The sequence below is a fragment of the Vidua macroura genome, chromosome 6, assembly GCF_024509145.1.
Source record: "Vidua macroura isolate BioBank_ID:100142 chromosome 6, ASM2450914v1, whole genome shotgun sequence".
Lineage (NCBI taxonomy): Eukaryota > Metazoa > Chordata > Aves > Passeriformes > Viduidae > Vidua > Vidua macroura.
Window position 1 is genome coordinate 26,411,684 of NC_071576.1, and position 16,082 is coordinate 26,427,765.

Below are 16,082 nucleotides of genomic sequence, written 5' to 3' on the forward strand. Positions count from 1 at the left end.
ATGAATGAAATTTTAAGAATTGTACAACAAACTGTTGCTGATAAACAATGAAAAGATCTGCTATAAAATACTATATGAGATACTAAATATTTGTGTCTCCTTGTTTGGCCCAAAAGACCTACAGAATCTTTAATGACAAAGTTCTTTACCTCTGAGTTAGATAATACAAATCTTCACCAGTTTAAGAGTTCCATATCTCTAAGGAATATTTGCAAAGAAAACCATATTCTTTGGAATTTTGATAAAGCATTCTGTGCTTGGAACGCAGGTAAGACAGATCACCAATTCTGCTTTTTTTTTCCCCAATATACTATGTTTATTATGCCAATTCTAATTACCATGCAATCTAATGGTTTTAAGGCTTATAATTTCCACATCACTGGACATCACAAACATGAAAGCATTTTATACTGTCATTATACATCAATGTTTGCAGTTGGTTATACATATATACAGAAATTATTCACACATCTTAACCTTGCTATTTCCTCCTTTCAAACCAACATAATTTTACTGTGAAAGCAGCTTTTTAATAAATGGTATAAGAAATACAGCAAGGCACACATTTTTTAAAAACTTTTTTTCTCATTACCACCTCAAGAAGCATAAAAACCCAAAATGTTATACTTAATTCAGTAGAATGTCAACAGTTTCTAATATACAACACTATGTAGTTGTTTCTTGAAGTGTTGCATAGATTAAATTTTTAAATTAAATAAATAAAACACCATTTATTTAAATTGCTTAATTTTTAGATATATTTAATCAGGAGGACCAATGACTTCTTTTTGCTGCAATCCAACAAAATAGTCACTTTAAAAGCAAAATAGTTTCAATAAACTTATGCCTTATACAGATAAATATTAAATTTGATACATAAAATAGAAGAGTACTGACAGTTACAATTCTGAAAAGATTAATCAGACTGACCGTGAATTCTATAGTACTTTAAAGAACAGAACCAGTGGTAAGTAGTACAGGAGCATCCAATTTAGGAAGGGGAGGTCATTAGAGGTAGCTTGGGAGAGGAATCCATATGAAGGCAAGTGGCCTTGCTACAAAACAAAATGATCACTGAAATAGGACTAGCATATGCAGCCTGACCACAAAGCCAACATGGACAAACCACATTTGGAAACAAAATTTATCTCGGGAGTCAGTTTAATGAAGGGCAGTGATACAATGGAATTGGAGGTCATCCCAGGGTTTACAGGATGAACCTGCACCTGAATTGCAGCCAAGTTTCTAAAAGGAAACAGAAAAGTAATAGTAGGTTACAGAAAATGAAGTTTTATTTGCAAAACATAGGTCTTCCAGAACAATAATAGATAGCCATTAAATGGTCACATGCCAGAGTCTTTAATGCAGAAGCATACAGTAGGCAAAAAATGACTTTTAACAGCCTGAGGAACGAGTTAGTGTGAAAAAATGAACTGATGTAGAAAAGTCACTGATTTTCAGAAAACTTTGCTTCTAAAGAAACAAGGGTATCCATCTCATTGGACCTTTTCCCTGGATCTTGTCTTCATCTTTATCTGTGAACTTACCTCCAGCATACAGAAGTGCACCAACCAATGAAAACATGGAAATTTTCAAAAAGCAACAAAAAGATCTATCCAACAATTACTTTAATATTTGTGCAAACATATATAGTAAGACATCAATGGAGAAGAGGAAAAGACTTTCACAGATGTGGTCTGTGAATAGAATTATCAGTATCATCACTGCACTTTTAAATTGTAAATAACTATTTAGACACTTCTAGTACCAGCAATGAGTTAAATTTACCTACTATAGAATTATCCAGCTCAGAGTTTAGGGTTAAACTATTCAGCAAAGAGCATGGGCTTATGATGAGAATTATGAAGAAATAACTGTCAGAATACAGCTCAAAGATTAGTGCAAAGTACATCTCATAGGCATTTCCTAGGAGGCACTCCAGACATGCATTATGTGCCTTCCAAGTTAAGCAGGAATATCTGGATCTATCCAGTTACTGTCTCCTTTGATCTTTTTTTGTTGTAACTGACCACATCCCTCCTCATTTATACAAGAAATACTCTTACTTGGAAATATTGAAAAGCTCAACTGTCTGTTTAGATATTAATGAAGAACTGATCTGAATAAAGCAGAAGATTGTATCAAAAGGTTTCTACAATTCTGGCATGAGTAAGAAAAGTCTCACTGATGGATTTTTCAAAAATGATGTAATTCATAGATTTCAATACAAGATTCTCTGTTCATTTAGCTTTTTTAAAGTCAGGTACTGTAAGGAGCTAAAAAGTCGGACTGCTCTAAACTCTATAAAGAGACTTTATATTGTTTACTTTCCTATAAAAATCTCTAAAAAAAAAGTAAGCAAAAATTTAGATTATTATTGTAGTCTCTAAAAGTAAATTATTATGTATTAACTATTATGTAAACTTGGGTTCTCTTCTCCAGTAGTAAATAAATAACTAATAGTCCTTTGCATTTATGTACCGTCTTTTATCTGTGGATCTCAAAATACATTTATGTATATAAGCTACTCTTCATAGGTCTCACTGGTCATTATTCTCATTATTTTGTTGTTAAAAAAAATGAGACAAGGAAGGAAAAAGTCATACAAAATATCTATTGCTGAGCAGGAAATAACAGTCAGGTGCTTTGAGCACCAGTGCTGGGTTTCTCCTGGTGATAGTAAGTGGCAGAATATTCTATCTAATATTGCAGCACTGTCAGATAAAATCAATTTAGTTTTCTTAAGTGCAAGTAAATTATTTTCCCCCTAAATTAAAACTTAAATTTAAAATACAGAAATAAGGAAATAGCTTTTGGATTTACTTGTAAGAACTAACAGATTACACACAGAATTCTAAGGCTTATCTAGAAAATACTTTGGATAGAACACATTCATGTCCTGAATGTATTGATCTCTATGCATATTGAATTTGTAACTAAAAGTTCCCATCCCATTGGTGAGTCATGGGTCACAGCAGAAGATCACATGACTCATGTACAGATGGATCTTTCAAGGTGACCCCTAACTGAGAAATAAAATCAGCACAGCTTTATGAGCACCTCTGCTGAAGAACTGTGTGTTGGCTCATGTGAAAGAGTAGTCAGTGCTGTCAGAGATATTTTTGAGCCTGCCCACAGAATTATTATAATTTTTCCACAATGGTCTTTTTATTTTTTTTTTTTTTTTTTTTCTTTTTGGTAGCACACTATTAAACAACAGGATTGGAACATTTGACAAAAATATTTATTCACTATTAGTTTTATTCTCTTGTAAAGCCAGAGTAAATACAAAAGCAACCTACATTTGAAACCATGCCTTTTTCAGCTTTGAATTCTCAGTATGCTTTTAAGGTACACATATAGTATAGATTTTTTTTTTTTTCTAAGTATTGCAGCTACACATGGAATTACACATTTAAATGAGCTTACAGAACAGGTGCTTCAGTAAAAATAATGGTGTTTGCCATTTATCTTTCAAATTAAATAATGTGTTTTTAAATAGTAACTTTTTTCATAATACACTTATGGGAACAACATTTATCTGTCACATTTTAAAAGATGTATTAGTAATAAATGTAAATTACCTTTGGAAAATCAGTAATTAGCCTCATCAAAAAATAAACAATCTGCCACCAAAAAGATAATCTTTAGCATAGTTAAGTATAATAACTGTTATTTGAATAAGTTAACAAATTAGGATAGATTGCTTCTGTAATTCATTCCCCATAGCATGAGACATGAAGTTAAAGCATCAAGCTTGTGAATGGGGGAAGGGAGCTCAGACTTTAGTGAAACCAAACCTAGCAGCTCATATTTTCATTTTTGGTGTGTCAGAGATAAACTATATGTATTCCTGAACTTTACTACTGGGAATAATACAGTACATAGTTATCATTGAAGTAATGCTATATGTACAAGTTAAGAATCAGTGTATCTTTCTACATATAAAAAGTGGAAATGTAGTGTGAAGGGCTTTGTTCTCTTAAAATAATTTGTCAGCCCCTGGGCAAAAGTGGAAGCTATAACATAACCCTATTATGTTGTTGTATCTAGATTCTGCATTACATTTTATTGCATTGTGGGGCATTTATTATTAAATCTATAGTCTGTGTCCAATCTTAGACCTCACACAAACTGCATATTTTCATTTCCAGTATTATGGAAAAAAAAAACATCTGGCTAACATGCAAGTAACTATAAAGTTCTGAAGAGTGAGGTAAGTTTATGCAGTATTTTGAGATCCTCAGAGTAAAAGTACTAATGAATTGAAAAGACATGTCATTATCAGGGAAAGAATGAGAACAAGGATAAATTCACACTCACTACAGCAAGTAATCTTCCTCAAAATAATATTATAAAAATTAGTGAAAAAATAAGACAACTAGTAAAACAATAACTCATAAAGCTTAGTTTCAGTTAACAATCTCAGACTTTTGTCATCATCTCAATTTCCAAATAGAGATTTCTATATACACGTTAGCAATTTAATTTAATTCTAGAATACATAGAATCATTTATGAGTTTTGTAATTCATAGTTGATTTCCATTGCTTTTCCAGTTGTTTGGATGTGTCCAAGTATTAACCTAATTGGCAATCAGCAGGTCATGATAGCCTATTTCAAAGCCATTCCTGACATATCCTCTTTGCTATGATGGTTCCAAGATAATGCATTAGTCAAATAGGGATGTGTTGAGATAACAGCAAGTTGTAGACTATTGCTGGCATAACCTAAAGGCTTTGCTGGAAATACATATGTGAATGTGGGAATGCTGGGTAAACCACCAATAAATGGAAAGCCCAAAGCTTAGAAATATAACATAACAAAATAAAAAATGAGGAAGTTAGATCTCTAAGAGCAGCAAAGTAATCTATTTTGTATAAACCAGATGAAATCCTCTGCTACAGCTACATAGTTTGCCATAGGAGAGTACTAATATTTTCCATGGGCAGTGATGAATAACAGCCTTTTCTCCTGCCAACGTCTTGGAATCATAGCATAACTTAGGTTGGAAGGAAACTTGAACATCAACTGATCCAACCTCCTGTTAAAAGGAAGGCTGTTTTCAAAGGTAGAAAAGATTATTCAGGGCCATATCCACTTGAATTTTGAAAATCTCCACAGGTGGAGATTCAAGAACTCACCAAGGAAACCTGTCCCATGCTTAGCCTTGTGTTTTAGTGTAAATTCCCTTTCTACAGCTTCTGGCAACCGGTAGCATTTGGAATTGGATTGGCATTTGGAGTTGCTGTTCTGGCTGTGGTCTGCTGGAGGAGTGTTTCCAAAGACTAATGGCATTTGATAGATCTGTGCTGGCTTTTGGGTCACCAAACAAGTGAGACTCAAAACAGCAGTGCTGCATGATAGGAACTGATTCAAAAGTTGCTTTGTAGATCCTCTTCTGTTATTAAATGTGCAGCTATTGTTCAACATTTATGTGAGGTCAGAAATTCCAGATCTGAATCACTTTCAAACATTGGTAGAGATCAGGACCACCTTTTTGCCTTAGGTTCCATCATCTTATTCATGTTTCAAAATGCTTACCCCACTATCAGACTATCAGTACTGATAGTCACAGCTGGGTGACTATCAGTTTCCATCTCCATTAGCATCCCATTATATACTTTCATGATGTTCTAAAGATTTGCTGTTTTGGAAACCTCAGCTTTGGCCTAATGCTATGTTGTAATAAATGTGTTCTTAATAATGTCTTACTGAATTAAAATCATTGTAAACTGACATCAGGAGATGGCTTATTATCTCTCTATTCTCCAGTCTGCTTAGCCATTCGTCATGGTTTGCCTAGAAATATTGTAGAACTCCAACTCACTAGTCAAACAAACTAGTTCCCGTAGAACTGGAAGTTCAGCTTTATCAAGTGCTTTTCAACCCCTCCTAAGATCAGATGCCTGCAGAGAAAGGCTTCAATGAGCAGGGATGGTTTCTGGTTCCCTCAGCTGAGGAGGGAAAGAAGGCTGATATATTATGTTGGAAGAATTCCCAGGGTCTGCAAGATAGCAGACTTGTTCCAGAAGGGAGCAGCTCCAGTTAGTGCAAAGCCAAAGGGCATAAAGCAATTAGTATTCACTGCATTTGTTGACTAGTGGCATGTAAACTGGGATTATAGTGTAATCAAAACAAATGACATAGTATTATCATGAAACAGAAGCCCTGGGTGATTATTCATCTCCTTTCATTGTACAAAAAAAGTTAAAAAAAAAAAAAGGTAAAAAAGGTAAAAAAAAAAAAGTGCAACTTGTAGAGTACATACCTGTTTTTAGAATAATCTATGTGTCTGGAGAGGGTTACATTCTATCTGTGCATATTTATATGTCTTTCCTTATGAAGTTTCAGGAGATGTTCTTCACAAGTAAGAGTTTTTCTGTTCTGATGTAAACCATCCTTTTTCTGTGAATGGCCAGGCTTTATCTGAAAATCTGTAGCTGAAGCCTCTTCAGAAGCAGTAACACATCCTTTTTTCTCTTCTGTTCCAGCTGATTTTCCTGCACTACTCTTTTTAGTGCTAACCTCTGGAGAATTCTTTTCCAAACTTTCATTTTGTCCATCTGAAAACAGCAAATCATCATCAGCATTTTTTGAATTACTTGATGCACATTTTTTGTTAGTATTTGGAATATTTAGATCATTGTCATCCCCACATAAGAAAGATAAATCCCTACCTTCAGAAGAAGTTTTAACTTCTAATGACTCTGGAGTCACTTCACCTAGTGACTCTGCAGATGTTTCAGAAATAGGGTTAGAAACAGGTTTCTGCTGCTCAACTTGTGCTTCAGAAGAACCATTAGAAATAGACTGCTGCTGCTGCTCAACCCGTTCCTCCTCAGGACAGGCTTCAAAGAAACATTCAATATCTTCTCTCTCATCTGTGAAGTCCAGTGGCACAGGAGTGCTGCTCTTTTCCTCTATGTATTTGATTACCTCTCCACAGTCACTATCATGAGAAGAAAGTGAAAGATAAGAATAGAAGTCCCCTTTTCTTAGCTGAATGGGTCTGTGAGAGTGTTCTAATACTTTTTCCTTGATCTGTGCTAATGAAGCTGGAGCAGATGACTCACATTCAGGTTGTGACTTACTTTTCAAAGCTGTTGATGCCATGTCTATTATCTCCCTCACAAAATGGTGTACTGAGCCATCTTCCATGTTTTTTTTATCAAAATCAGCAGATTCACAGTTACAGCACAAATCAAAACCATTGGCTGATGAGTTGCATTCTGCTTCGCTGGATTTCAAGGCTGCACAGCAATCAAGAAATTTTTCAGTAGCGTTTATTCTATGTTGTTGACCACTAGGTAAAGATGGCTGTAAAGCTGTATCTTGTATGCCTATGGAATTAATTTCTGAGGAACATTCAAGACAAGGCTTTTTTGCAGGAGAGGAAGTAACAGAGTGATGATCAGGCTGAAGATGACTTTGACATTCTCTTGGAGAGTTCCTGGATCCAGCTGAGGACAGAACAGTCTCCTTGCCATCCATATGTGAATCATCTGAACTGTCTGTAAATGCTTCACAGACACCACACTCATTTTCAGCTTCTCTGACATCAAGTGATGCATGAGTTTTGGGGGTTGCTGCTACTCTAGCAAGACCTTCCTTTTCACTGCCAAGAGTATGTTCAACATTGCCATTCTCCATATCATCCACAAGCTGATCCTTCACAACCTGAGAGATGTCTTTCACTGGGCGACTTTTTGTCCCTTTTTCACGTTCACATGGTATATTCTTACTATTGCCATTATTTTCTGATATTTTCTGCACTGAACCATTCAACAGTGTTTCAATGCTTAATGTGTCTGTGGCTTTTGATGTGTCATTACTAACTTCTTTACTGCGCTGAATTTCATCACTGAGGTTACTTTTTCTTTTTTCCCTTGTCAAGGAAAATTTTGGTCTAATCCAGGTTTGGAGCTCGTTTTTTATATAATCAAGTCCTGAAATTAAATTGCATTCTTCATAAATATCCTCATCAGTTGCTATACTGGAGTCGTCATCTTCATCTTTGATACCTAGCTCTTCCTCAGTTAAGGTAAGGGTGGAACTTGAAAGCAAATCACTGTCATCTTCATCATCAGTACAAGCAGAAGTGCAGGAGACATTAACAATCATGCTGACATTGACATCACTCTCATCAGCTACAGATCTATTAAGATGTTTTCTAAATGATGCATTTGAATCTGGTATTTTATTTCTGTGTAGTACAATGTCTTCAGAGCAGAGAGAAAGATCCTCGCTGCTGCTGAGTTCAGTGAGAGAAGCTGCTGAATCTTCATTGATTGAAGATGCAATATCTAGAGAGAGCTGTCCAGTAAAAGACATTTTTTGAGAGCTACTTTGGAGTGTTATATCAGAGATGCTGCGCTTTATTTTTTGATCTGAAGGACTCTGGATATTCTCCAAGCGATTCAAAAGATCTAAAGTCCTTTTACTGAGCTCTCCAACAGAATCACTGCTTGCACTTATGTCTCCAGAGCCATGATGACTAAAAAGATCTTCATTGCTTTTGTAGGAAGTCAGCCAGCTCTCCAAAGAGGCACTTCGCTGAAGACCATCTCCACTTTTAAAAATACCTGAGCTGAACAAATCACCTACTACCGACAGAGATTCTAAAGAAGAACTATGAGATAAAGTGGAAACCTGTCTTGTATTCTCTGTAACAGGTAATTTTTTTACAGTTTCTGCAGATTTACAGGAATTGGGATCTGATTCTCCACAGATACTTGCCAGAGTATGATCATGAATAAACCCATCTGGTTGTGACTCTCCAGACTTAAGTTCGGATTTACCAGGTATTTTGTCAAAACAAAAGTCATGAAACAAACTACCCTCTGTATGTGTTTTTTCAATCTGCGATTGTTTCATTATCACTGGTAATTTGAATTTGGAGCCTTGAAGATATGAGTAATCATAAAATGTAAAGACATCATGTTTTCCTTGCAATTCTTCTGGACAACCAGGGTTAGACATAGTAATGCTGTCCAAATCCTCATCATTTTCACTTCCACAGCATGCAGAAGGAGCCAATTGGAAATCATCTGAAAGACTAGTATGATCTTCTTCATCTTGCTTTAGTTTTGGTTTTATTACATTATCCACTTGGATTTCCACCTGCCCAATTTCAGGATTACTCTGACTGCTTTCAGTATCATTTAGCAAAAAAATTTCTGAATTATTTGTAGTTTCTGTATCACATTCACTCACTATCCCACTCTCACTCTCAGAATGCCTGCTTATGTTTCCACTCTGATACATGCAGTTATATGGTTTTGCCAATGTGGTACCTCCTATTAGATCTGGCAGGGATTTGGTAGATGAAAATGATGAGTCTTTACTAAGACTTTTGTTTAAAATGTTAGACTGCATTACACTGGAGAGTCTGGATGTTTTTTTCAAAAAAGGCATATGTTTTTTTTCTGATAATTCAATATTATGAAGGCTATAGACCTGATAGATGTGAGGATTTGGAGGGGAAGTAATGTTGGGACAATAAAGAGGAATTCCATGATTACTGATACTTTCATCCTCATTCACATCATTATCACCACATTCTTCTGAAGCAGGTTTCTGGTTTAGATCATCCTTGTTGAGCTCCTGATCAGGATCACTTAAGTCTTCATGAATACTGATGAGCTTATTACTTATGTCAGTTTCATCCCATTCTAGTGCATCTTCACTTGGACCATTTAGATCCATCAAACTGGGATCAATAACATTTAGAGGCTCCTGTAAAAGAAAAGTCAAAGATTAAAAATATTTACAGCTGTACTTTAAACGTGCTCCCACTAAAATCATGTAAGTTAATGGAAGTAAAGTGCATTTTTGGAACAATGATCACTAATAGGCTTTTAATTTTGTTACGCCTTGTGTGCTATTAAAATGATCAATTAAAATGAAACCTATTACATTTTGAAAGATTTCTTAGACTTCTTTGTTTCTTCTTACTTGCTGTCAAAATATAATACAGAAATTTGACTTTTCTTTAATATATATTAATTGTGGTTAGTAACTTTATATATAATAAGTTTTAACTTGGAATCACACAGGAGGGTGTTAGTGAAAAACATGCAATTATGTTGGATATATGAAAATCTTTCTTAGCCTGCTTAAGTTTAAAATAGTTAAGATGTAAAAGATTTATGAAAACATTTTTGAAATGTTTGTAACAAACTTCTGTGTAGTCAGTCGTTAAACAACAGATCACAAGTCTTGATGCATTTTTGCTAGAATTTGTATTTATCCTTTACTTGATAATAAAGGCAGTACAAATGACCAGTAAGACTAATGAATGTTGATATGTACAGCTGAAAGATCAAGTACTACAGGAGTTTCAAATAATGTCTGCTCTGTTACCTTTCTCTGAAAAATGTCTGATAAACAAGTGTGAGAAACTTAATTTTCTTTTTAGAATATTTGTAACTTTCCAGTACTGTTTGTTATTATGACTCAGAACTTATGAAAACAAGAATTGATCCCTCTAGAAACATGTGTGGCAGAGGAAGAACACCTTGACAACTTTTCTCACTCACTCACTTGATTTATCAAGTGGCCAACAGTACCAAACCACTTTAAGCCCTTGAAAATAAGACTGAAATGGTCCCTGATTTGGGGGCTGAGCACAAATTAATTTCACTTTATTTTGCTATTTCCTGAGAGGCCTCCATATTAGAGAAGGCTTTGCTTTTACAAGGAGTCTTGTAATAGAATTGTTGACTAATGTAGAATTGTTTAGTTTAAATCATCTGAACATCTGAACAGTGATTACTGTATCCAGAAACACAAACACTTCTTCCAAGAAACCTTTCAACTCTGATATCTTGCTTTCTCCAATTTTCTTTGAGCAAGTGATGTTTTTAAAATACAGCACTGACATGATGCCAAACAGCCAGAGCAAATCCCAGCAAATATAAAGCAGATAAAATGAAGCTGTAGTCCAACGAAGTGCAGTTCTGTACGATTTTGTTACTGACTTAGAATCATCAAGACCCAGCCAAGGTTAATTGTGGAGAGAAAGGCATGTACTTCTGACTTCAATTCTCAGTTGGAAACTCTCTTTGAAGTAAGAACTAAAGCTTCACAGCCCTTTTGTGAGCTCAATAGTTAGGACACAAATTTTGGGCTGGGACACTTTGCCAGACTGGGCATAAGAGATATGAACCAAGCTATTCTCTCAGGAGAAGCCCTACCTACATGCTGTTCTTAAAAGAAACTTTCTTGTCCTGTGTCATTTTGAATAAAACAAATATTAATTTGGTCATAGATGAGGAGAATTTTGTCCTGTAGTGCTGTGTTTGGCATGTTTAATCAGCCAGAGACACAAGTCCAGTGCCTATTTAATTATGGATATAGGTGGCATTGTTTCTGTGCAAGAAACAAGGCTATATCATCCCAGTATGTCCAGTAAACAAGAGGCTAAAACAATCAATGGAAATCAGGTGGAATTATTTCTCCCAAACTGGGCAGCTATCCACCATTCAATGGGGTGATGTGATTATTAACTTATTTGATAAATCAAGACTCTCTCCATCTAAGATAAATCTGTGTCCTCGTGCTTCATTGGGCTTAGCTGTAATGTAGGTCCCTGAGTACTGCAGCTGTGTTAAGATATCACATATAATAATGGGCAGAACTGCAGGTGTGAAAGAATTTTTTCATTCTTGGCAGGTTAGGAGGCCTTCGGTATTTCCTGAATCTGTCATTACTAATGTTGCAGCTTTGAGTCTCTTTGTGGATCTACCTACCCCAAAATTTTTATAGAGTACCTTTGCTAGAGTTCTTTCTTTTCCCCCATGAGACACTGGCTAAAGAAAAATTCCTGCAAAAACACCCATTTGTTAGAAAGCTCTGGCTATCGGAGCAGTTCTGTACATTGTGGAGTCCAGAAATCCTTATTTGGATTTGCCAGTTTGCCGTGTTTTAATAAAAGCTCCTGGTTTGTACTTAGCTGGACTCCATTTCCCAGCTGTAGCTGACCCTTAACTAACATTTAAGTAAAATGCAGGAAAATATAATTACTTGAAAACCTGTTAGATTAAAAAAGAAATCATAGTCAATGGCTCATTTTCTCTGTGTCATGTTTTACGACACTGTCATACTCAGCTTAGGAAGACATTGCTGTGGGAAGTTTCCTAAGCTGCTTGATTTTACTGTTTTAAGCTTCTGCCAGCTGCAAGAAGAAATTACTGAAGGCAGGAAATCAGCAGCAGGTTCCAAGAATTTTATGTTCCATAGAATCTGATTCTGTTTCAAAACAAAACATTTGGTCCTCATTGGTCAGGAAGATAACCTTCCGTCTGTAAATCAGCACTTGGCTGCTTGTTTGTTCAGCAAGTCAGATGGACTAAAACAATAAAACATGTAGAGTTGTGACCTCAGCCCATTCATCTTCACTGAGTGCTCCCCACTTCAAAGCCTATTTTTTTATTCTTAAAATGCACACGCTTTTCTGAGGCCTGGCATATACTCAGAAGTTTTGCAGGCTTAGCTTGATGGCAGGGGATTTAAAAAAAATATATTTATTTAGTTTAGTTTTATTTTATTTTCCTTCTGATTGTTGTTTATACTTGCAAAGACTCTTATGTAGATATGGTCATTTTACTAATATAGATTTCTCTCTCCAAGGAACTGACTAAATTGATATTACTAAATTACTACTGTAGTTATAAACATCATATCCCTTGAAGTACAACTTTAGTGGTTATCAGCTACACTGGCAGCCCTTCCAAAGTACAGGAAAAGTTTTAACTTCGAAACAAACCGCTCAGCTTAAGTCACACACATTTTGTATTTGGCAGTTTTAGTACAGGTATATATTTTCCCTATATTTTTGTACAAAATTTAGTGAACTGTTCAAACAAGGCAGAGATTGAGGTAGTTTTTAGAAGTGCCACACCATAGCCTCTAGAATAAATCTCTGGAGTGAAGAATGGAAGGTGGTGTCACTCCAACCTACATTTGCACTGACAGCAGTAATGAGGTAAAAACCCAGGAATTTTTAGGAACCATTTTTATCATATCAGATATCCCTTTTTCAGGCTGCTCAGTGCAGAGGTAGGATGCCAGATTATTAGAGTTATCATGTTAGTAATAGATTATTAGGTCTTGCCAACAGAATGTATAAAATTCACCAACCTTATCCTTTACTTGGTGTTATACAGAGGAGGGTACAAATGATAAATGTCAGATAGTGCCAGAGATAAATTCTGTTTGCTCACTTTACTGGGAAAAATGGTGTTGTTTCTTCTTCTGTCCATGTTTTCATTTGAATGAACTGTATAGTATTGCACAATTCATCTTTTACACAAGGTAGATTAATCTTCTACTGCCATTGTCAATTTGGAAAGCTTTACTTGTGTAAGAGCTGCAGCATGTTTTTTATTTTGCTGCAGTAAATTAAGAATATATCTTTCCTAGAGAGTTTGACTCTTTAGGAAGACTCCAAAGGAAGTTCTACCTTGCCTGGATGAAGGTATCCGAGTGACTTGTCCCAGTGAAAAGAGTCTGTGTATGGCAGGGGGATTGGAACTAGATGATCTTTGAGGTCCCTTCAAAGCCAAACCATTCTCTGACTTAATGATTCTCTGATCCCTTCTTGAACTGCAAATACCCAAAAAGGAAGAGGTCTATCACAGACAGACATGCTGATTTCCACGTGTAAGACAGATTATATTTAAAGAGAATCCTGGAGGGTGCTACAGAACATCACATTTCAATGGAATGAGCCCCGTATGCTGACTCCTAAGCCCTGGCTTTGCTGAAGTCTGTGGCAAAATGTTGCAAAGGTACTTGTCCCGTCTGGCAAAAACTTTTTGTTTTTTTTTTTTTTTTTTTTTTTTTTTTTTGGTCCTGTCTGGCAAAAACATTTTGGATACAGGTTTGTGTAATTGATGGCACTAAATTTCCTGGAATTCAGAAACTTTTTTTTTTATATGTGAAGGAATATGTGAGTAAAAACATATATTTAATTTTTCTAAAAATGGGTAGTTTTAAAGTAGGTCTGAGTGGTCTCTAACATTATAAAGTCACTAAACATGGGGAAAACAAAGGAGTAGAGATAAAGACTGGGGTTTTTTTCTTCTCTCTGTACTTCTCCAAAAAATCCTGAGAGACAGAATTATGTCTCTCTGTCCAGAGAATGTGAATGTCACAACTAAAATCCACTACATTTAGAGAAGATCTCTAGGATCAGTAAGAAAAGTAAGAAACAGCAAATAGTTTTGACCAAGAAAGTAAAAAAATTCTCAATGTAATAAGAATCAAAAGATGCACAATATTATGCATATTTCTGGTTTTTGCATATTGCCACTAGATAAACAACACTTAGGAAGCATATACTGTTGCATGAAACGTTTTAAGTATGATTAAGTGAATAATCAATCAAATTATAGACTCAGAAAAGTGAAAGTTTAAATTAATTCTAATGTACTTGAAAGTTCTGCTTTAAGGATTTTAGCTATTCCTATTTTGAATCCAGAACTATTTTGCTCAGGCAAGCATTCCCATTTCAGTGGGATAACTCTTGTGAGCACAATTAGGTGTGTGCTTAAATCCTTGTAGAGTTGGTGTTTAATGGCTAACCAGTTATCTGCAGAAAATGTTAATGGGAAGAAAGAAGGTTATTAAGCCAAATAAAGACATTTCCTCCCCAGTGCTCTTTAAGGAAAAGTGTCAAAATATAATTTTTTTTTAACTAAAACAAGAATAGTCTAGCTTTTTTTCTGAAGCAAATGATATTAAACAATGATTCTCTGTTTTGGCTTCATTTGCATGTGCTACTCCAGTACAGATACTTTGTGTTGGTGAAACAGGCCTCTAATGTAACCCCTACGTACTATTATATTTTTTTTAAGGAATTAACATGAAAAAAAAGAGCTTTTACAATAATAAATACAAACTCTGTTCTTCCTCCCTCCCTGCAACATATCCTTCAGTTGCTGTGGCCAAATTATCCAAACTCAACTGCATTTAAGGGCCAGGGAAAAACAGAAAAAGGACAGAAAACCATCCCCCACCTCCAGGAATGTGTGCACATTCAAGGAAGACAAACATGATTTTGTCTTTTGAAAAATGCAAGCATGCCAAGTACTTCTGCTGAGGGAAATAGTCGAGTACAGTGCCACTTCACCTCTGCCTCACTTAAACTTATTTTCTAAATGGTGTTCCCTGTATCACAGTCATCAGAAAAACTATCCCCATTTCCCAACACCAATTTTTAATATGCATATGCATAAGCATATGCATATGCATAATATTCCCTGTGCATAACACTGAAGTGGCCTACACATTACAATATATTGTCAGAATATATGGAAGCAGTATGCTTTATCACAGAGCATGAAAGAAACATACATGAACATACATATTTGTTACAATTGCAATTAAAAGCAAGCACACATTTATTTCCTGAGAAAATAAGATCTAAATCTGTGGTAATCTCCTACTGCATTTTACAACTATTATTGCCTCTCTCAATGACATTACACGCTCAATCCTGCACATGCAGAGTTCCTCCTTCTCTTTTAGGGGTCATGTATGCTTACAGGTAGTGCCAGGGTCCTACACGGGTGGTTGTATGCACAGATTCCTGTACCACAGGAAGGACACTTGACTTTGCCTCTGCCCACTGCAGTCACAGATGTCACCTGCATGGCTCACAGTATGAGCTGGGAACAACAGAGACTCCACTTTTGCTCAGGTCTCTGTGATGATGTTTGAAGTTCTCTGATAATGCTCAGAAATAACAGTCTAAAGGACTACTATTGTCATATCTAGGTTTTAAAACAGATCATTTTCTTTATCATGGCAGCAGCTTTGTGGGCACATCGCCTAAGGAACAGGCAAAATAATTGCAGTGGCATTTTAAGAGGATGCCCAGCTGAAAACTATTAACCCCTGCTAGAAGGAGAAGTATTTTAAGTCAGAGATATTGTCCATTCTCTAGGCATTCTTCTGCTATTTCTATGTTACTTGATGCTAGGTAAAATTCTGGGGTCAGTTGTGCCTGCATATGAGTCTTATGAGAGTATTCTAACTCCCTTGGTAAGCTGCCTGCAGTGTCAGACGGACAAAAGA

General features: G+C 35.7%; 1 protein-coding gene across 1 annotated transcript in view; it reads right to left on the bottom strand.

Annotated features, from left to right (window-relative positions):
* Nucleotides 1-285: 285 nt before the first annotated feature.
* The window catches only part of AKAP6 (A-kinase anchoring protein 6), a 214,325-nt gene continuing 198,528 nt past the window's right edge, over nt 286-16,082 (bottom strand). Inside the window, exons 12-14 of the mRNA XM_053981199.1 lie at nt 6,680-9,737; nt 6,271-6,565; nt 286-1,245 (exon numbers count right to left, since the gene is read on the bottom strand). Of these exons, the coding sequence (XP_053837174.1) occupies nt 6,312-6,565; nt 6,680-9,737 (3,312 nt within the window). The 3' untranslated portion in view covers nt 286-1,245; nt 6,271-6,311. The remainder of the gene's footprint in view (nt 1,246-6,270; nt 6,566-6,679; nt 9,738-16,082) is intronic.